The 22,115-nt window shown below is 34.1% G+C and overlaps 2 protein-coding genes across 7 annotated transcripts in view; both read right to left on the reverse strand.

The window, feature by feature from the left end:
- LOC128205452 (uncharacterized) overlaps window positions 1-22,115 on the reverse strand; it is a 68,439-nt gene that overhangs the window by 7,796 nt on the left and 38,528 nt on the right. For 5 of the 6 annotated variants that reach the window (XM_052907088.1, XM_052907090.1, XM_052907086.1 and 2 more), the window contains 10 exons: window positions 13,975-14,049; window positions 8,955-8,996; window positions 6,783-6,898; window positions 6,068-6,229; window positions 5,571-5,677; window positions 4,006-4,119; window positions 3,319-3,514; window positions 2,468-2,570; window positions 2,112-2,206; window positions 1,233-1,268 (listed from right to left, as the gene is read on the reverse strand). In XM_052907088.1, the coding sequence (XP_052763048.1) occupies window positions 1,233-1,268; window positions 2,112-2,206; window positions 2,468-2,570; window positions 3,319-3,514; window positions 4,006-4,119; window positions 5,571-5,677; window positions 6,068-6,229; window positions 6,783-6,898; window positions 8,955-8,996; window positions 13,975-14,049 (1,046 nt within the window). The remainder of the gene's footprint in view (window positions 1-1,232; window positions 1,269-2,111; window positions 2,207-2,467; window positions 2,571-3,318; window positions 3,515-4,005; window positions 4,120-5,570; window positions 5,678-6,067; window positions 6,230-6,782; window positions 6,899-8,954; window positions 8,997-13,974; window positions 14,050-22,115) is intronic. The other variant, XM_052907089.1, reaches the window with a different exon arrangement.
- LOC128205453 (trichohyalin-like) lies at window positions 16,506-20,601 on the reverse strand. Its single transcript, XM_052907093.1, has 2 exons — window positions 17,195-20,601; window positions 16,506-16,949 (listed from the first exon to the last, which is right to left on the reverse strand). The coding sequence occupies exons 1-2, from the start codon at window positions 20,580-20,582 to the stop codon at window positions 16,846-16,848; spliced, it is 3,492 nt and encodes a 1,163-aa protein (XP_052763053.1). The 5' UTR covers window positions 20,583-20,601; the 3' UTR covers window positions 16,506-16,845.

Consider the following 22,115-nt stretch of genomic DNA (forward strand, 5'->3'; position numbering starts at 1 on the left):
TTGCAGAAGTCGGATGTCGGACATAAATCAATCTCAAATGTGTTGGGATTGGTGATATTTTTTTGTAATTCGGATGTGTCGAATGTTCGTTATCTCTTTCGACAGTCGACATAACGAGTTTCAACTGTATATGATATATAACAGGACATTCTACAAACATCGATATTTATAATGAGCATTTACATGACATTATATAAAACTAAAAGAGATTCAAAGGTCTACAGAATTTACACAGGTAAATACATCATGGCAACTATTTAGTTCAGAGCATAGACATTTAGTTCTACAATGTATGCAGTCATGTTAAAGGATTGTGTGAACAGGAAGGATTATAAAATAATTTATAATTCTATGATTATAATATTCTATCGCTACATTCTAAGAGTACATTCTGGTTACCTTCATAGACATTCCCTGTGGAAGGCAAACAGCAAAACAGGTCATGCTATTATTACTTATGGCAAGCAATTTTGATATTTTTTTTAAAAGCTCAAAAAAAAGCTAAATTATTCACAGCAATTCAAAACAATAAGCCATTAGGCGGGTCATACAAGCACATGCAAGCATTCAGTATCAAATATGCAATTACAGGCATTATTACAGACCTTATTATAAATAGTAACAAAACTGTGTTGATTTCTTTCTGATACGGAATTCACAAAGCTCTGACAGGTCATATACAAAAAGGGTGCCATTAAGGCTTTATCCTCTTCTGGTGTGCCAACATGATCTATTCCATGTGCCGCATTATCTTTTTCTTTTGATACTGTGCGCGCTAAGTGCACATTCATGCTGTCATGTTGTATGTTCCATAAAAATTACCAATATAGAGAGCAATGCTTTTTTGCCATCCTTCATACAAATTTTTCAGTAAATAAAAGTAAGAAATAACATGAATTCATACTTTTTTAAATAAAATTGGTCAAAATATAGATCTGGGCTGCGGAAAATGGAATTTAAAACATAATTACTGTTGGAACGAAAAAATCCAAGTAACTTTGATCATAACTCTCACCTTATAAATTTGGCAACTATAAAAATAAATAAGGTATGTAATAAATACGTTAACACACAGCTATGGTGTGCCTTAGTCTGTATCGGCAAGGCCTCGAGCCATGATATACTGCAGGAGGTGTGCGGATACCAACTAAGGGCACACCACAGCTATGTTTTAACCAATAAATATCAGGACGGTACAGCAATATACAACATGGGGAAAATCTTAGCTCTACCTTCGACCGTTCCTCATCATCATCATCGTCACCATCCTTCATTCAAAATGCATAAATTACATGTCTTATACTTTAAGTTCAAGTAAGAATGGTTAAGTTATATTTTTCTTGCTTAATGCATAGAAAGTTCATTTCATTTATTAACAATGTATCAGAGAATAGCTTTAATATACTGATTCTAAAACTCCTTTAGTATTATACTGGGTCAGACATGAACACAGATTGTAGCTTGCATTCTAAACATCAAATACATAATGTTTCATATAGTCTTTAATTCATAGATTGTTTCTATGAGAGATTACAATTAATCAACTCAATCTTTGGCATTTACCTGCAAATATAAATAGAAAATGCCGCTTATAAAGAACAAGAGCACTGCAAATGAAAACACCGACGCCTTTCTGCAGCCAATTGTATGAAACTTTGGTAAGCTGTCCAAGAGTTAACTTAAGGCTTATTTTTGCAATTAAAGGATTTGATTGGTAGAAAGAAATAGCAGGACAAATATTGACCAATCAATGAACGTTATAGTTAACTTTGACCAAACCCAAAAAATCATCAAGTTTTATTCAATTGGCTACTGCTTTATAAGACAAACAAGGGGAATAACTCAACAATTATGAAACCAAGAGCTACTGGCCTTGCCCTATGTGCTTATGGTCACTGGTTACATGTGCACTAAGTTTCATGGGAATATCTTAAACAGTTTTTTAATTATGGCTAAGGTCAAAGTTTGTGTTGGCTGACACTGACATCACCAAGCCTCCATATAACAATAACATGAAAGAAATTCTTTGAGAAACAGACAAGATAAAATGCCTCTTATTTAGAACAGACACCCAGAATAAAGCATTTATTTCTATCCCCACTATTTTGTACCTTTTTCTTCTTTTTGCCTTTGCCCTTGTAGTCGAGGCGGACAATGTCACGGTCCATCGACTTGGCTATCTGGGCCATCAGCTCAACCTTTTCACCTGGAACATGGAAAGTCTTATATTTGGGATCATAAATACTTTATTAAGTAATATTTAGAACAATTGTAAAGGATTACGAAGGGTTGAGGACAGAAGACGTTTTCTACTTCTCTAAATGTTTTAAACGTGCAAATCCTATCAATTATGCATGGTAAAATTTGTGGCCGATAGGTCAGTTAATTATAATCTTATCTTGAAAATATGCCAATCTTAGAGTTAAACCTTGGTTTTAAAATCTTGCTATTGCTAAAACCCACTTACTCTGCAGGGCATGCATGTGCTCCTGTATTGACTCTTGTTTGCCCTGTATAAACTCTATAGAGTAGTTCAACTTCTCCAGGTATTGCTCCGGTACACTCATTCCCTGAAATAAGACATGTTACAGTGAGGGCATGTCATATATGTCTTTGTGTTTACTCGATATTAATCTGTGCAATAGTTAAACTCCTCTGACACACTCATTCCCTGAAATAAGACATGTTACAGTGAGGGCATGTCATATATGTCTTTGTGTTTACTCCATATTAATCTGTGCAGTAGTTAAACTCCTCCGACATACTCATTCCCTGAAATAAGACATGTTACAGTTAGGGCATGTCATATTCCATGTCTTTGTATTTGGTCCATATAAAGTCTGTGCAGTAGTTAAGTCATCGCAAGTTTTGTTTCATTGTACTCTGTCTGAGCCAGCAGACATACAATATGTACCACAGCAAGTGACTTATACTCACAGAGAGCCAAGATACTAGGGTTATTCCATGAAACAAGACATGTCATTGTTAGTTCAAAGAATGACAATGAAAGTTAAAGACGCAAAGAACTATAATTGTTATTAAACAAAGATGCCTTTTAAACATATTTATCACATCAAGTGATCAATATGCCCAGTGTTATTAATTATGATGGACACCTATTTGGTTATGTAAAATGCTGATTGTTTGAACAATTGGTACTCATCATAAGTATTTTGTAACACATAGCTACAGTTAATAACCTGCTATTCTCTTAAACCCTAAATGATATGACAGCTGTAGAATTGAGCCTCAGATAAATACATTAGATCATCTGTGGTAATAATATTTACCTTTATTTAAATCCCGTAAATGACTTACCTCTTTTCTAGGGCTCTGAGCATGTGAAATCACAGTTAAGTCCTTGAGCATGGCAAGTTCGTGGGCAGACAGCTGGGCAGGGGGCAGTTTTACCAGAGGTGCCCCCTGAGGTGGTGATTGTTGGTGAACATAGCGCGGAGACTGGACACTCACTGCTCCGTTAAATATACGCTCATAGAACGGCAATCTGTCTGGGCTAAATGGAGCAGAACAATAAATAACGGATAAAGGGTTGATTGTTCAGAAACTAACATGACTGACAGCACTTGATTAGTAACTTGATGAAGTATTTCATGATGAGCTCCTATATCCAAATAAAACAAGTACATCTGAAACAGTTGTCGAAAATAATTTCAGAAATACTGCAGATCACAAGTGTTTCCAATCAACCTCCAAGGTAGTCAAGGTTGCAATGTTAACAATGATGACATCAACAACATTGTTCATGTTTTATTATACAATCCATTGATTAATGATTATGATATGTTGCTATGAGTACCAACTCTAGTAGGAACAGGACATGCCAATGTTACTCAAAGCATGATGGCAATTTGAATTTCACTCCTGAATCTTCACTGTATATAAATTTTGAACCAAGAGAGAACACATTATAAATGTGGAGAAGAGCCATTTCACTTCATAATGTTTTATACTACATTGTTTTTATGTTTTTAGGTTCAAACTTACTTGATGATGCAGTATTTAGCCAGGAAGTCTAGAGGGTCAGTAAGTTGCTGTATTTCCTGAGCTGTGACCGGGGCCTCTGCTACCTTACTTTTCCGGGATGTCGTGCGGGACTTGCTGTAAAAAGTACGAATTGATGGCATGTTATATATGAAACAAGAGGCCCCCAAGGGCATATGCTCTACTGGCATGACCTTTTTGATAATATACTGAACTCAAATTCAAAGGGAAGCCATTATTGAACCATATGTTTCACAAAGGGCTAAGGAAAAGAACTACTGCAATAATATACCACTCTCTGATTAAAGTTTTTTCCCTTAAAAATCAATTTTGCTATGGCTGCAGCACTGGCCAAGGAAAACTACTATACAATTACAATAATACATCACTCTGTGTAGAAAGTTGTCTCCCTTAGAAAATACTTTTGCTAGGGCTGCAGCTTTCAAGGGCCATAATCAAGTCATGCATGAGGGGATCTGGATGGTTTAAGAAAGAAACAGGTCTCTCATGGATTACTAACTACTGTATAAGTTTGATTGAGATACAATCAAAACTGAAGACTTAATTGTGTTCACAAGCAATCGTTTACAGACGCAGGGATAACAGACGCCATACCATGGCATAAGTTTATGCTGTCCTTTGGCCTGTACAGTTAAAAAGGAACATTTCCTGAACTTTGACCAGATAACAGATCAAGTATTTGAAAAAAAAATTGTGTCGGAAAATATCTAATGTTTCTTGTTAACACATACCAGACTTTAAATAAAGATTCTTGTATCTTGTAAATTTTATAAATATACTACCACAAAGCAAACAACACTCCTTTTCACAAATCATGATATTTAATGTGAAATTTATGATTAGTTTTTCCATTTTCTTAAAATTTCAGAAACACTTTGAAATAAAGTTATCCACAAATCGCAGCCTGATACCCACATTTAGTGCCTAGTTTTGGGTGAGTGGGAAGTTTCCTCTGTGTTTCTTCTTGGGCTTGGGAGTTCAGGGGTCACTTTAATAAACTTCACCACCAGATACATAAAATAAGTCATAAAATACAGTCTGATACTCACATTTTAGGGCCAAGTTTTGGGAGTGGGGGAAGTTTCTTCTTGGGCTCTGGGAGTTCTGGGGTCACTTTAATAAACTTCACCACCAGATACATAAAATAAGTCATAAAATACAGCCTGATACTCACATTTTAGGGCCAAGTTTTGGGGGTGGGGGAAGTTTCTTCTTGGGCTCTGGGAGTTCTGGGGTCACTTTGATAAACTTCACCACCAGATACATAAAATAAGTCATAAAATACAGCCTGATACTCACATTTTAGGGCCAAGTTTTGGGGGTGGGGGAAGTTTCTTCTTGGGCTCTGGGAGTTCTGGGGTCACTTTAATAAACTTCACCACCAGATACATAAAATAAGTCATAAAATACAGTCTGATACTCACATTTTAGGGCCAAGTTTTGGGGGTGGGGGAAGTTTCTTCTTGGGCTTGGGAGTTCAGGGGTCACTTTAATAAACTTCACCACCAGATACATAAAATAAGTCATAAAATACAGCCTATACTCACATTTTAGGGCCAAGTTTTGGGGGTGGGGGAAGTTTCTTCTTGGGCTCTGGGAGTTCTGGTGTCACCTCTATAACCTTCATTTCCTTCTTCACCACTTTAGGCTCATACTGGAACCATGATTACACTATGTAAGCTGACGATAGTATTATCTTAATTATACAAGTTACTTATGTAAGTTTTAATAGTATAAATTAGCCTACAGCAGCTATGTTGCAACATTATAACTTCCAAATAATCACATATTTTGCAAAATGTTGCCACACAAATTTGGCATATACAAATATGATATCATCTATGAATTATTATTTATTATTCATGTAATCATTTCCTTTGAGGCTCATCTAACATTACTGGTATTTAATTAAAATATTTCAGTGTACAATGATACTATTATTTTGTGTGAACAATTTCAGAAAATATCAACAAATCAAGCACAGAGGTTGTGATATATGTCCTGTAAGCTATTTATGATTAACAAAGCGGACTTCAATACATACCGGCTGTTTCTCAGGTATGTCAGGTAACTCTGGAACCTCAATGGGAGGTAACTCTGGTATTGAGCGCACTCTCACAAAGCTTATCTCCCTTGATGGTTGAGGCTCATCATCAGAAGGCTCAGGGGAGGGGCTGGTTGCCTTGGTAATAGGGGGTAGGGTAGGCTGTGGGGAGTTTGAGAGCAAGCATACATGTAATAAAGCACATTAAAGGAATCCAGGCATTTCTGCAACATATACTTGGAAATCTTCAAAACAATTAATAATTATTACTTTGAAGCAATAAACATGTAAAGCAACATAGGTTGTTACTTTAATTGGATAAAAGAAGGATACATAACTTCTTCATGAAATATAGGCACATTTACCTGCCTGGAAAGAGGGTTTAGGATTCCTGAAGCTACTGAACCACCCTTCTCTACTAGAACATTAAGAATCTAAGCAAGGTTTAGCCAATACACGTAGAACGAATGGCTGGCAAAAAAGCTTGGCTTTAGTAGATCTTAGCTTCTTCACATCCCTCTACCATAACTTATAAACATACTTAATCTAAACCAAATTTCAAGTTTAAGCCCACAGCTCAAATGGCCCCAGGTTTGGGTAGAGAGGCAGTTGGTGAGGGTTTGGGGACCTCTGTATAGGCTTCCTTTAAACACTCATTTTTAAGAACTTAAAGTATGTATACTAGATTTCAAGATTATCTTAAAAGATTGCCTACCTCAGGTGAAGGAGGTGGCGGGGGTTCTGGGGTCCTCGGTTTTGGTGCCACCTTTTTCTCCTTCTTTACTATCTCGCGTTTTTTCTTCGGAGGCGGCGTCACAGACTTGGGGATGTCTGGATTAGGGAAAAAAGATAAAATGATGGCATCAAAGCTGTTAAAATAAACCACAATTGAAGCTAAAAATAAATCATTATGTTAGATTATTTTGTTAGTATAGAGATTTTTTCAGGGGCCTAAAAAATATTCTTATAATTATCCTATTACTCATAGCCTTTTGATTTTTAACTAGGACATCTAGCAAAATATCTAGCGAAAACAATACAAAAACACAATCTGTTTGGCAATGTCTACAACAAATCTTGTGTAATTGAGAAACTAGCTTCTACATTAGATGTGTTCTCAGTTCTTTTTTCTTACAAGTGATTCCCAGTCGTTGGTAACCATCTAGGACAGAGATGTACATTATAATAATCTTTATCATTTCATGACATTAAAGACTGACTTCCATCCAAGCGTAATATTTTCATCTTTAATGAAATTGCTGACAACATTAAATAGAAATACTTTAAAAAACAACTAGTAAAAACTAGTTAAAAATCAGCAATAATTGCTATTATTAATCAACTATTACGTATTTGATGCGATACCTGGACAATTACAGAGCTAATACTGCACAATTGACGACAATTTATGACAAATACTCAGTCAGCAGAAATTGGTCTGAGCTCAATTACAGCTTTTCTCGGACAAATAACTGGGCTTATATGAAATCAACTAATTAAAAACATTATAATACAACTGAAAGCTAACATAAATCACACTAGAGTCTATTTCCAGATCGAAAACAATGTAGGCATCCCGTTTGAGCAGCCAAGAGAACATGCCCTCGCCAGCACTTGAGCCCATGACCTTCTGACTAAAAGGTGGACTTTTTGAACAGAACTGCTGCATTAGTCATTCACACCAGCAAATATGATTCCAAAAGATCAATGAAAAACTGTACATATATATACATCTGAGTTGAACCATTTTTTTATTACTGATTGCTAATTTCTTGTAACGACAGCAGTGATTTTTCCAATGAATATTTAAGATAAATATTTTATCAGATCTGTGACTGTACATTTTAAAAAAAATGACAACCTAAAAATACATTACAAAGGACCGACAATATCTGCAATGTCTTAATGTAAATATTTAAATAGCTATCCCATATTCAGAGCTTTTTAAGATAAATATACCTAATAATTGTATTATTGTTAACGTATATGGCATGTTCAATAGGACATGTGGAGCATTTTACAAATAGAAATTACATTATTTAAACATGTTTTATCAATTCATTATATACATAATTGGTAGCTAAATATTTTAAAGGTAACAATCAAAATATCTGTAAATAATGTTACAAATACCGAACACAGACAATGAGTGAATATTTAAATACCCAATCTTATTTGAACCAAAATGCATGGATATTAACTTATAATGGTTCGATCTGTGACCCAGCTGAAAGAATACAATATTCAAAGGCAACAAATATAAGGTTTTTCAAATTTCAACTTAAATTCAAATTTGAAGGAAAGTGCTGCAATGCAGCAAGCGTTCAGCTTTGTTTTAGATCAAATAAAAAGAAAGTTTGAATTTAACACTTTTTTTAAACACTTACTACTGTAACACTAACTTCATGTCCTTCAAAAGTGGAAACAGTCCAGGATATTTAGAGGCTTTTTTATTGACTTAATACATATCAATTCCCACCAAGTCTTGAATTAAGGACATTCTAATCAAGGGACCCATTTCAAAAAGATAACTTAATCGTAAATCTTATGCTACTAAAAGGAGCTCAGGTACATGCATAAAGTTAAGAGCAGAATGTAGGCGATAAATAATCCTTATATATATATATAAAATGATATATTATTTATATACATATATATTATAGATATTTTAATTGAAATATAGTTTACACCCAAAATGAGGATACACCTGGATATTTACCATCCTAGACCTTACTCTCTTTATGAAAACAGGTCTTAGGACAATCTGGTACAGAGTCCAACACCCGGCCTTTACAACTTTGACATTACCACACACACTTAATAAACCATAAAATCTTCATAAAGTTTTCTGTGTTTTAGTATTTCGAAAAAAAGAGTAAATAATTACCTGGTGACTTTATGATTGGAGGCTGTGGTGTGATTTCCCTCTCTGAAAATATAGAAATAGTTGACTTAATACCAATCTCCTATGCAGTGATCTCCCTTGATAAACAGAAAAGAGCCGTTCCAACTGTACATAATCTTTATATTTATTTCCTCAAAAATAAACTTTTAACATACATTAATGCAATAGCTAGTTAAAGTTTCAGTAAAATGTGTTTTACCTGGTCAGGTTAAAAATATTTGAAATAAAAGAAGTTTTACTTTTTGAATGAAGTCACATGATATTAATCATTATAAAATGATAAGTGTGACACCAATGGCTACAGCACATCAAAGGGAAGTAACCAATGTATTGAGTTCGCCTCAATACAAGCATTTATTATTTAAGAATAAACCATATTTGTGTATGTTCATGCTGAGAACATAGGATGGCACGCAAGCAAGTCCTTGATGCAGACTTAGCATTTCTTGGCATATTTTGCGTTCAAACAGCATAGGTTTCACTTCTTTTAAAAGTAAATTCTTCTGCTTATTTATTGTTAAAGAAAGGTTATCAATGATATATGTTTGTATATTTTTTTATCAATAGTTGTAACGTCATAAACCACAGGTTAAGACTTTGAGCTAAACCAATCAGATTGTACATGTATACAAACAATTGTATAACAACCCCTGGCAGTTCATACAATATGAAGTTTACTATATACAATAGACTTAAGGAATAAAAATATCATACTCTTACATATCGTTTTACTATCACCATTTCAAGTATAAATAATACCATATCAAATATTTTTGTAATTAGGATTAATTGTGATTCTTAATGTTCTTAATGAGCCACAAAATCCTGTGGACAACAGTCCCCCCCCCCCCCATTTTCCTGAGAGAATCAAGGAGGGTTAAACCCACCAAATATCTTAGCGTGGATTAGGGGACTCACCTTAGTAATGAGCATTGTCCTTACAAAACAAGTTTCATTTGATAACTTGAAAATTATTCACACCATTTAGTTAACATTTAAGTTTTTGTAACGTTATGCACTACCAATGCTTTGAAAATACCTCAGAATGTATTCTTCGAAAGTCTGCATGAATAATAAAAATGCAAAGAAAAAATATTTTTTTCCAAAAGGAAATTAGACTATTCACATCATATTGTTATTATTTCAGTCTTTATCTCATTATAACAATGCTGTCATATCACCTCAGAAAATTATTCTTTAAAAGTCTGCATGAAAATATTTTCCCACAGGAAATTGACAAAAGACATCCCTATACCTGAACAGTTTGATAGCGGTAATGAATGACAGTGATATACGCAATGAATACCAAAAGATTACATTAATTGCAGGGTTTTATTCCATCTTAATTAAACCTGGGGGTTTATGGATTTGGACATAAAAACCAGGAAAATCACCTTGGTCATTAACTTCATTTCTCATTGATCGGTTACCCTTAATGACAATCTAAGTGAAAACTTAATTTTCTGATACAATGTGATAGAAAATATTTTGAAAGCCAACACCAGTCATTTTATTCAACATAAAACTCTTATCTTGCTTTAATCTGTTTGAAGATATTAAAAAAACACACTAAAACAGTCACAATCATCACCAGGAGAAATGTTAACATCATGTAATACAGCAGCAGCAGTAGCGTCAACAGCAACAGCAACAGCAGCACAATAACAATATAAGAACTGGGGTTGCTATCAAAGTGATCATCATCATCAACAGATTTGATAGAACATCACAACAATAAAAGATCTTATCTAAAGGAACACTGTCTGATATATTTTATCATGTTTCATTTATGGTTCATTTCAATGTCGCATTCTTGGAATGAATTCTTTTAACTTGTAATACATGAGCCATTCATAACTTGTAGCTCATCATTGAAACTTGGGTAGGTAGATCACTGAGTAAGAAATCACAGCCCATTTTATAAATCGACTTTGTCACATACACCAATAACCAAAACAGAGTGCACCAAATCATTGGACCTGATAAGCCTTTTTGAATGAAGGACTATAAAACAATTAACATGTAGTAGATATTGAAACTAAAGTGAAAATGGGAGACAATGGATATCTTGCAATTGACATACACACCTTGAACATTGATTGTCCGTGAAACCACTGTACTGCCACTTCCAACTCTACGAATTCTGCTAGAAAAGTCAAACCCAAGCTTATCCCTGGTGGAGAACTTTGTGGAGTCTCTCCTATACCCGGAGTGTTCCTCGTGTGGAGATTTGACAGACAAGATTTTGATGGACTCTGTGATTGTTCCCTCCGTTTGGAGAGCGCCAGCTCCATTGTTGGCGTAGTAACTGTTTGATTGGGAAATGAAACTGTTCCCTCGTGAAATTTGTGACACAGTGAAACTTTGCTGCCGAGAAAGTGTTCCATTTTCCTTGGGAACTGAAGATGGCATTTTTAGGCTAAGAAACCATTTATTTTCCTCTGAGATTATAATGAAGTAATATAATACATTCAGTTATAAAAGTGAACGATTAACTGTTTGTTATTCCATTTTTCGAAGCTGAGAAAGCTGACAATTTAATTGGGCACATTTAAGTAAAATAATAATTGTAATGCAATCAAAATCATTCACTGTAAAATTCTGTTGGAATATAAAAATACCATGCGTAAATATTTATCGAGAAATAAGTGAACAATCCTTATTGTTATTAAAATAACACTTTTTAAAGATCGCCAATTTTTTCTTAATACACATTAGAAGTGTTATCAAATGAATTCATCATTTTCTTATTCAAGCTTATATCACTGAAATAAATTTTTCACTGTTTACATGGCATTTGATCTTTTTTCCCATTTATTATTGCATGAAAAAGCATTCCAAAACTCAACCATTGAGCAGAAGTTCTCCGGAACTGAATAATTTCTACAGAAATTTAATTCCACAAGTAATTACTCCATGTATTTTTGTAGAATACCTATATAACACTTGGACTTCAACCCAAACATAATGACTAGCAGAACTGACTAAAACAATGGCAAGCATAATGTGACACAAACGTGATATTCCTAAGTTCAGTGTGCTATCACATAATAACAAGCATTCTAAACCAGGAATTTAGAAAAATTCTTCCCAAATCATCCAAAATCTTTTCCACAGCGATGACAATCTTATACAAGTATTCCATGCATCAGTCTGCCATCTATAGCTATCCAATGCCGTTCCATACAAGCAGTTGATGTTTCAAACAATAATATCGACAGTATCAAATCATATCATCGCTCTATTACAGTAATTCAACCCCTTTGAGTCTTTTTCAAACCTACTGGCCCAAATATTGGCGATGACAATGTAAAATAATGGCTAATTATTTTATCTTACATTGCAAATTGACGCCTGAGAAGTATGTTCAATATATGACTATTGCACGGTGATTAAATTAATAACATAATACTGCCTTATCACCAGTTTAAAGGGACTATTTCATTAAAAGAGTTTTTAAAATGCACTTCTTAAGATTTTTTTTAAATTACAAAATAAAGCTTGACAATTCAATAAAGAGTGTTAAAACTAAGATATTTACGGCTGGAACCCTTGAACAAATGTTTATGAGCTCAAATATTGTCTTTGAAGTCCACGATTTTGAATAGCGTAAGTAACGCGTTACAAAAAAAGGCTGTATAGTGATTGGTTGATAGACATTAACATGTGATGCTACTAATGTATTTAATAAAGATTAAAATATCTGTCAGCTAATTTTGAGTCATTGTGGGGAGTGGATATGGTATCAGTTCTCTATTTTTTTCTTGTCTGTACTGGCGTGTTTTGCTCCCAAATACGTCAGGTTATTTTTTTACTGTAATTGTATTTTTTTCTGCAATTTCCTAATCAAAGAGTTAAAGGATGATAATGTATCAGTAAGTGTTTTCAGATGCATAACTGGGAAAACTCATTTTTAAAAGAATGATTATGAGTTCCTCCAACCCATGAGAATTAATATACCGGTTAATTTATTATTTTTTTGATTAAGCATGTTATATCAATAACTAAAAAGTGCTTATTAAATTTTCATTTCCTTGAGAATAAGCTTAAGAAAATAATGGGGATGTTTAATATCTGAATATGAATCATAAATGTTTTAATGCTAAATAAAACTATTACGAACTGTTACACTATGACATTTCCTCAATGTCTCGCTAAATGTTTACATAACCATTCTAAAATGGCAAGTTTATTCATAAACATCACAAAAGAATAATCTATTTTTCAATGATCGAAGCACTTCTGCATTTATTGAGGGTTAATGGCTTATCCAATCAAAATCAATGAATGATATGAGGATTAATTAGGTTTTATCTCCTATCATCTCACTCTCACTTGAAATCTTGGCCACGGGAGATGATTACCCACCCTTGTAAGATCATTGTAATTTCCCCCTCAACAAGTTTTTAAAAATAACAAGGGAGGTTACTACTCAATAATGACAGGTTCATGACAAGGTGATATAAAGTTTCCTCCCTTGACAAAGTTTTGGCTATGAAAAGGGACATCATTACTCACCCTTACAGATTCATAGAATTATATTATTTAGTGGTATTCGGAAAATAATTCCAGTACTCACACAGGGCAAGTTGTTGTAGTATCTCCCACCTTTGACAAAGTTTTACAGGGATTTCCTTATGAAGGCTCAGGGAAAGGGAGACAATTACTTGCCTTATGGAGGGCTCGGGGGAAGTGAAACACTTAGTCACCGTATGAAGTGTTAGGGGACAGTATACACATAGTTACATTATAAAGGCTCATTGGAAGAGAGACACTTACCTGATGAAGGCTCATGGGAGGCGAGACAAATACTTACCTTACGAAGGTTACAACCAGGGGGGGGGGGGGGGGGGGGGGGGGGGCAATCACTCCTCTTATAAAGGCTCAAAGGGAAGGGAGACAATCATTTAAGAAGGCCCACCTTATGTCAAGTCAAGACATAATTGGCTCTGGCAAAAGTGTAAAAGATTCTAAAAATATGAAATGAAAGACAATTACTCACCCATGACAGGCTCAGGGGAAAGTGTAATTGTAGTTTCCTCCCTTACTGGCTCCAACTCCGACCTGTTGGTCGTGTCTGAAATTTATGGGAGACTTTGTTGGGTAAAAACAAAATGGAAGAAATAAAAGGGGAAATAAAAGAGTAACATTAACAAGGACAAGCTGTATCATAGTAGATAGTCTAAAACACATGTATAAATGTGCATATTTTCACTACTTCTATATCTTTGTATGATAACATAAAATGGAAAAACTAAGACAAAATAGATTAACAGTAATATTGACATTACCATTGTTCCAATTTCATTTACGGTACAACGAGTTATTCGATAAATATCAGGAAAATGGTTATATGATTATGAATAAATATCAGTGTAATTGCGATACAAATAATTACATCAAAGCTAACATTTAAAGATTTAGAATAAAAGCTATAAAATAACATATAATACCAAATGTAAATGAAATATGTAAAAGTCATTTCAAACAAACATGCAGATTGTGGTGAGTTTATGAAAACATGCAATATCAATTAAATTAAAACATGACAGAGGGCTTTATCCCCTCCCTGCTGGCTCACAATTAAAACTCTTCTAAGTCTGAGCGCCTGCACTATTATATGATTGTTTAAAAGCCTACGATATTCTGTTTAAAAGGCGTAACAAAACGTTTGTTTGTTCCCAGTTTCTTGACATATCCTATTTTTTACACACCCAACCCCCATTACTTTTTTTGCCAGCAGACATTTGTTCTTGCTGTAAATTCTTTTTCTCCTGTTGGGATATAATAAATGTTTGGTTGATTTTTGCACTGGAATTATTATTTTAGCCAGAAAAATTGCTGGCAATTTTCAATATTAAAATGACATTAAGACTCAACAATCCTAAAAAAAATAAACATGTATAATTATATCCAACCCTATTTCACCTACCGTATTTTTTGGCAGTGCAATAGAAAACAATCAATCTTATTTTTTGGCCGAATCAAATTTGAAACTCTACATAACCAATACAAGTATTCCCCCACCCCACCCCATTTTTGTAGGCAGTATATTACCCTGTTGCATGGTACCTACATCTTTTACAGATCTTTAAGACCCAATTATAAAGGGGGAGGGCCACCACCATGCACTTCAATATAAAAGTAATGAAGTTATTTTGATAAAATCATTCCAATATCCAGTTTCTATTATAACATCCAAATTTCATAACTAATAAGATACTTATCATTATCAATTCTAATAATTATAATCCATCATTTTCTTAAAAACACAAATATTGCTGCATGTACCTGATGGCTAAGATTTAATAAAGAAAGCAAGTGAAAGTCTTTGTATTTCTTAATTTCTAGTTGTCATAAATTCAAGCTGAACAACATAACAGAAAGATTGATCACAGTAAACGTTTAATAAAAATACATTTAAATATCTGCTAATGCATTATAGCAGTAAAGAAAATTGAAATGTCAATATAAACAATAGAAATGGTATACAATTTCACCTTCACTACAATGTCATTTAATGAGCTGAAATGATACTTTTGAAATGTTCAATAATCATAATAGCCATTAATGAAAGTAAATACAACTGGAACATAAGACATTTTAATTGAAATATCTGACTAAAATCTTTTCTTGAAGAAATAACTTTAATTATATCTTCAAATCTTAAATCATTTATCTTTAAAATCAGCATTGTTTTCAAGATTTATTTTTCAGTCAATTTCACTAGAAACAGGAAGAATGAAATAAGGTATATTTTAAATATTTAAACTATATTTCTTAAAAGATATGAAAAAAAAGACAACAAAAATTCTTCAAATGCTTGAAAAGTGAATGGTTTCTTTTTCATAAACTCATTGTATGGCAGTTTTATTCTTTTAAGAATATGCAAAATATCAGAAAAAATAATGGAATACTTGAAACAATTAGTCTTGAATTTCTCTTAAGAACAAAATGTTCAATGAAGTTTTAGAAGTCATACCTCTGTGATGTAAACACCTCATTTTGGTAAACAATAATAAATCAATTGCCTACAAGTGTTTTATTATTTTTTTTTAAATCCCCTTTAAACTTTTGTTTCCATTGTTAATTTAAAAGTTAAATTCAAAATATCAAAATTATTATAAGCACTGGACATTCAGCATATTTCCTATCAAAGGGCAACAGCGTTTAATCATGTGATTTATAATCACATAAGATATTGATATCACCGTTTTTAAATAAAAAATCGAATATTAACTAAAATGTCAGTGGCAAAGTAAACAAAATAGGACAAAAATAAACAAATTAGTAAAATAAAATTAGATATGGCCGAGACTTTCTCTGAGTTCAAACCACGGGCCACTATAGGCTATTAAGTCTGTCTACTAAACTGATACCGGTTTGAAAGGCTGAAATGCAACCATTGTTGACAAACTTTCACCGAAAAATTAAAAACAAACTCCCGACTATAAGACTCATATCCGGGGTCAATGATATGGCTCCAGGATGACAATTAATTCATCATTGGAATTATAGAAATATGCAGCTGAACAAATATTTCCATATGCTATTTTTAAAAGGCTTACATAGCATAACACTGAAGAGACAATTTATTTGTACTCTCTCTTTACAAACTGTTATTATACAACACTTAAACAAACATGTCTAATTATCAAATTGACTAGCAGCTACCAATAACTGAACAGGACAACGACGAAACAACAACAACAACAACAACAACAACAACAACAACAACAAACGCCACATGCCATCAACAACTTGACTGTGAGAACTATCAGCCATTAAAAACCACACTGAATCAGTGAAGACACATTTCAACAAAACTGTGCAAAAAATTAACTGGCACTGGTGCCAAAACATATCACTTCATTCAGTTCAAAATGGTACCTATATCTAGTTGCCATGGCAACATTTCCTGAAGGTCAAAAACTGACATTGACCTTCCCCTTCTTTGGTGAACAACCCTTTTTGGATCTGTCAAATTTCAAAGGATTATGATGTCACAAAACAAACTGTGCTTGGATGCACACAAAAACATGGCATGAGATTAAAGTATCAACATTTAAGATATAATAACAAAGTCCATGAACTCATATAGAATGAATCACTGATATATAACAGAGTACTGGAACCTTTTACCAAATGATCTGGGAACGTATCTTAAATGCAAAATATTCATTTGTTCAATTTAAACATTATAGTAACTGTTGTTCACTTACTACTTTTAAACTGTTTCTTCATGATAATCTTCCGCTGTGGAAAGGCTGGCAAATACACTGGAATATGTATTGGCTTTTTCAGTTCTTCCACTGACATTTCCTTCATGTTTTTAATAAGTTTCTCAACATCAGACTGAAGGGGAAGGGACATGGATCGGTATTTCTTCCGCATAGCCTCATTATCTCCCAAAACATCATCAAGTCTTGCTGATAGAGGTCTCTGATACTGATTTTCATTTCCTTTGTCTTCTTCATCTTTTGTTTCAATTTCATTTGTATCTTCAAGCTGATCATCACTTTCATTACCTGGTATTTCATCAACCTCGCTTTCATCATGCTTTTCATTGTCAGCTATCTGCTTCTCCAATGTTGGCCCAAGAATCTTAGCCAGCTGATTTCTTATGCTAGGCAATTTTTCTATTTCTATTTCATAATCAGAAACAGCTTCTGATCCCAACTTAGCATGAGCTGTTTCAGCATTTTCCATGTCGAAAACGTTAATTCCAAACATTGAAGGACGCTTTTTGGAAGCTTTTTTCTTCCCAGCATTCCTTTCCTTGGATTTGTTTTTCCTTGTTTTCTTTTTCTTCTCTGTCTTCTTTTCTGCCACCAGTTTTTCATTTGCATCAATGCTTGTGTCAATCATATTAACATTCCTATCTTTTGAATTGTTTCTGTCTGCTTTAGTTTCCTTTCCAACACATTCAGTCTTTTTGGGCTTTAATTTCCTTTGTTTCTTCTTTGTTCTTCCTTTTCTTGAATCTAAATCAGTATTTGTAGAGACGTTTGAATTTTCTTTTTCCATTATATTATCATTCACTGGTTTTTCATCATCAGTATCATTATCCACATTTACTGAGACCATGTTTCTTTCAGATTTTCCTTTGATACAATCTAAGTCTTTTACTTCCTCAGCAGTTTCTTCATCAAAGTTATCTGCATAATCGTCAATGTAATCATCCATTTCATCATCTCTTTCCACATACTTTTTATGTCTCCTTTTGTGTTTCTTCTGCTTCTGTGAATGTTCCCCAACATTTTTGTTCTCGTTCGGGTCTATGTTGTCATCTTCCATATCTTGGCCATGCTTTACTTCACCACTTTCAGCTATTTCAGCAGTAATATCTTTACCAGCATCCCTTTTCTTTCTCCTTTTCTTCTGTTTGTGTTTCCTTTTTCTTTCTCGTTCCTCTTTCATCTTTCTTTCATATTCTTCTGGGTCTATTTGCTCAATAGCATCAATACCTTCCAATTGCTCAACATCAATTACATCATCAAAAGTGAGTTCCAAATCAGGCTCATTAGATGTTATTGATCCTTGATCAAAATCAAGGCCAGTAGGTACTGATGGAGGAGGAGAAATTCTGTTAAAGCTATCTGTATGTAAATGAATTATAATCCTATTGTCCTCAACTATACTCAAGTTTCTTTCCTCATGTGCTAGGGTTGATTTACCAGTGTTTTTAAGTTGAGAGTTTTGAAACAGATTGCGTTTTGAAGCTTTCACTTCATTGGACCTGTTTTCACCTTTTCTCCTTTTATCCATTCCTCTATCAATTGCCTTGCCTTCTTCATCTATTTCTTTGAGGTAGTCTTTAAACTCTGCTTTTACATAATCCTCATCAAGATATGATATATCATCACACCCACTTGACTTAAGGTAGTTTTGAAAACCTGACAGGATTTCATTTTGATCTCTTCCAACATGAGCGTTTTCACTATTGTCACTTTCCTTAGCTTTGGTCTCTTCCTGATTTCTGCTCTGAAGTAATTCACTCAAAATAGCTTGTAACTCCTGTCGCTGATCTGCATGTGGTACGTCTTTTAACACCATTCCCATAATCTGGTTTTCTTTTTTATAAACACCATTTTGTTGCAGACTTCTTTTCTCCTTTAATCTGTTCATATACTTCTCATACCTTTCATGAACATATTCTGGTTCAAGCTGTGTGCTATCACAATGACCTAACGATTTTAGGTAGTTTTCAAACCCTGACAAAATTTCAGCAGTATCTGGACTTTTCATGACTTTTTTCTTATCGTCTTGTCTGCTTTTACCTTTAAAAGTTTGTATCAAACTGTTTTCATGGGTAATCTTTGGATCTTCATTTTGGTCAATGTCTTTTTTATACACACCATTCTTCCCTTGTTTTCTCTCCTTTTTCAAATTGTTCATGTATTTCTCATACTTCATATGGATATAATCTGGTTTGAGCTGTGTGGTATCACCATGACCAAATGATTTCAGGTAGTTTTCAAACCCTGACAAAATTTCAGCAGATTCTGGACTTTTTATGAGGTTTTCTTCTTTGTCATGTCTATTTTTCCCTTTAAAACTTTGTATTGAACTGATTTCATTGTTTATCTCTGGATCTTCATTTCGGTCAATGTCATTCTTTCGAGATTTTCTCTCCTTTTTCAAGCTGTTCATGTATTTTTCATATTTCATATGTATATAATCTGGATCGAGCTGAGTGTCATCACCATGTCCTAGTGATTTTAGGTAGTCTTCAAACCCTGACAAAATTTCTTCTGTATCTGGACTTTTTGTCAAATATTCTTCATTTACGGATGTGTATTTCCCTTCAGATATTCCTGTTCGAAGTTTAACTTGATACATTTGTTTATCATTTTCAGGATTTTGCTTCCTGTTTCTTTCTAACAAAAGATGTATGTTTGTCAATCCTTTTAATTTGTCCAGCTTATTTTCTCCCCTGTTATTTTCATTCCTTTCATTGTTTTCCTTTATTCTTGAATCTAATTCTTCCTCCATCTCTTGAAAAAACTCTTCATACTTATTTTTTACATATTCATCATCTAGCTGGGTTACATCATCATGACCAAACGCCTGCAGATAGTTTTCAAACCTTACCAAAAGTTTAGTAGCTTCAGCATCATCAACATCTTCGGTCTCTCTTCTGTGATCTTGATTATCATCATTAACATGCTCTTCTCCTCCTTCATCTTCCTCTCCATTGAAGGTAGGTTCAGTATGTCTTTCTTCACCATGGTATTTAATTTTAACTTGAATAGGATAATTCATCTTGTTCAACCTGTCTTTGGGTTTTGACTTGCTATTTGTAGTGTGAGGAAGGACTGGTAATTGACTATGCTTTCCTCCAACTTGATCAGTTTTATTTTCACTTAACCTTAAGTAACTTGTTGAAGGCCTTCCATCTTCAACATGTTTTGAGTACCTCCGTTGGTACTCCTTAATATAAGCCTTTGAACCAAGTTCAGCACTGGACTTTGTTCTCTGACCTAAGCCATTCTGACCTTGACCTCCCCTCTGGCTGTTCTGAGAATCCAGTCTTGAAATTCCATCAAGTGAGTTCCTATCCCCTTGTGTTGATGAATAACCAGGAATTGACATTCTACTGGAACTCATTGGACCAGACTTTACTGACATTTTAGAAATCATTGAAGATTGCCTAGAGGGTTGAAAACCTCCTGATGGAATATGATCCCTTATAACAGTGTCAGATGCATCACTGTTGAAATATTCTAGGTCCTTCAATGTGCCTATTCTAGAAATTGGTATAGGTTTCATTCTACCCTTCCTTCCCTTAACATAGCCATGTTTGAATGATCCGAGATGTTCATAGAAAATGACAGAGTTGTCAAGTGCTGTTTTGGAATTTTCATTGAGCTCCTGACCTTCTCTGAGGTTAGATGTTTCAGGATCATCTTTTGTGATTGAAGAATCTTTAGAAGATCTTCTCTTTTGTCCATTATGTTCATCTGATATATGCCTCATGTCAGAATCAAATGTATCTGTGGTTTTCTTGTTTCTATTTCTGTGTCTGTCAGGTTGGCTTCTTCGATGCTGGCTTTCATAATTTGGATATTTTTGTGGCAAATCTGTACCATCATTAGGCTTCATACTTTCCAACTGATCTATTGGATTATAGTTTCCATTTCGTTTCTCTTCTTCATACCACTCATATGATTCCTGATCTTCCTCCAACATTCTAGTTCTCTCATCACAATCATCTTGTTGCCTCTTAACTGATGCTGGTCTATGCTTTGGCTTGGGCTCATACCTTTTTCTATCAGTGTCATTGACTGTATTATCATGAAACTTCAGCAAGTCTTCTTCGCGTTCACTAAGTCCTTTCTTCCTTCTGTGAGCTGTGTGCCTCACACTACCATCTCCATATTTATCATCTGCATTGTCTAAATCTTCACCTTTATTGTAATTATCTGGTTGATAATCTTCTTGGTTTACTTCATCTCTATTTCGGCTATCTGTTAAACCATTTCCATTGCTACTTGGAAGGCCATATTGTGGTTGAGCAATATGTCTGTTCCTAGAATATATACTTCTGTTGTTGTGGTGGTAGTCTTCATCTCTGCTTCTGCCATGAATGAAATCATGTTCATTTCTTGTTTCAGATGTTTTCTTCACTTTAGTAATTTGACCATTACTAGAAGTCAAATCTGAACCTTTGCTGTTATTATCTAGTTGACCACTTCTCCTCAAATTCCTTTCTCTTTTTTTGAAGCTGTGGTCTTTGATCTCACCTCTGCTTCTGCCATGAATGATATCATCTTCATTTCTTTGTTGAGAGCCTTCATTCAGTTGAGCAACTTGAATGTTACTAGAACTCAAACCCCTTTCTCTGTAACCAGAGCTCATGCCATGCCTTCTTCCTCCTTTTACTGAATCATCATCAATTTGATGGCCTTTCAGTGATCTAGCATCATGATTGCCACTTGAATTTAAACGCCTTTCCTTATATGTAGGGCTCTTGTCACTATGTATTTTATCTCTTCTTCTGCCATGAATAATTTCATCTTCATTTTCATTTTGAAATCCTCTGACCTTATCCCTATGGCGATGACCATCAACTTCACTATCAAGGTCACTCAAAGTCATTTTTCCTTCATACAGCTTCTTTATTTCATCAGCAGTTTCATT

This window comes from Mya arenaria, chromosome 10 (genome assembly GCF_026914265.1).
Source record: "Mya arenaria isolate MELC-2E11 chromosome 10, ASM2691426v1".
NCBI lineage: Eukaryota > Metazoa > Mollusca > Bivalvia > Myida > Myidae > Mya > Mya arenaria.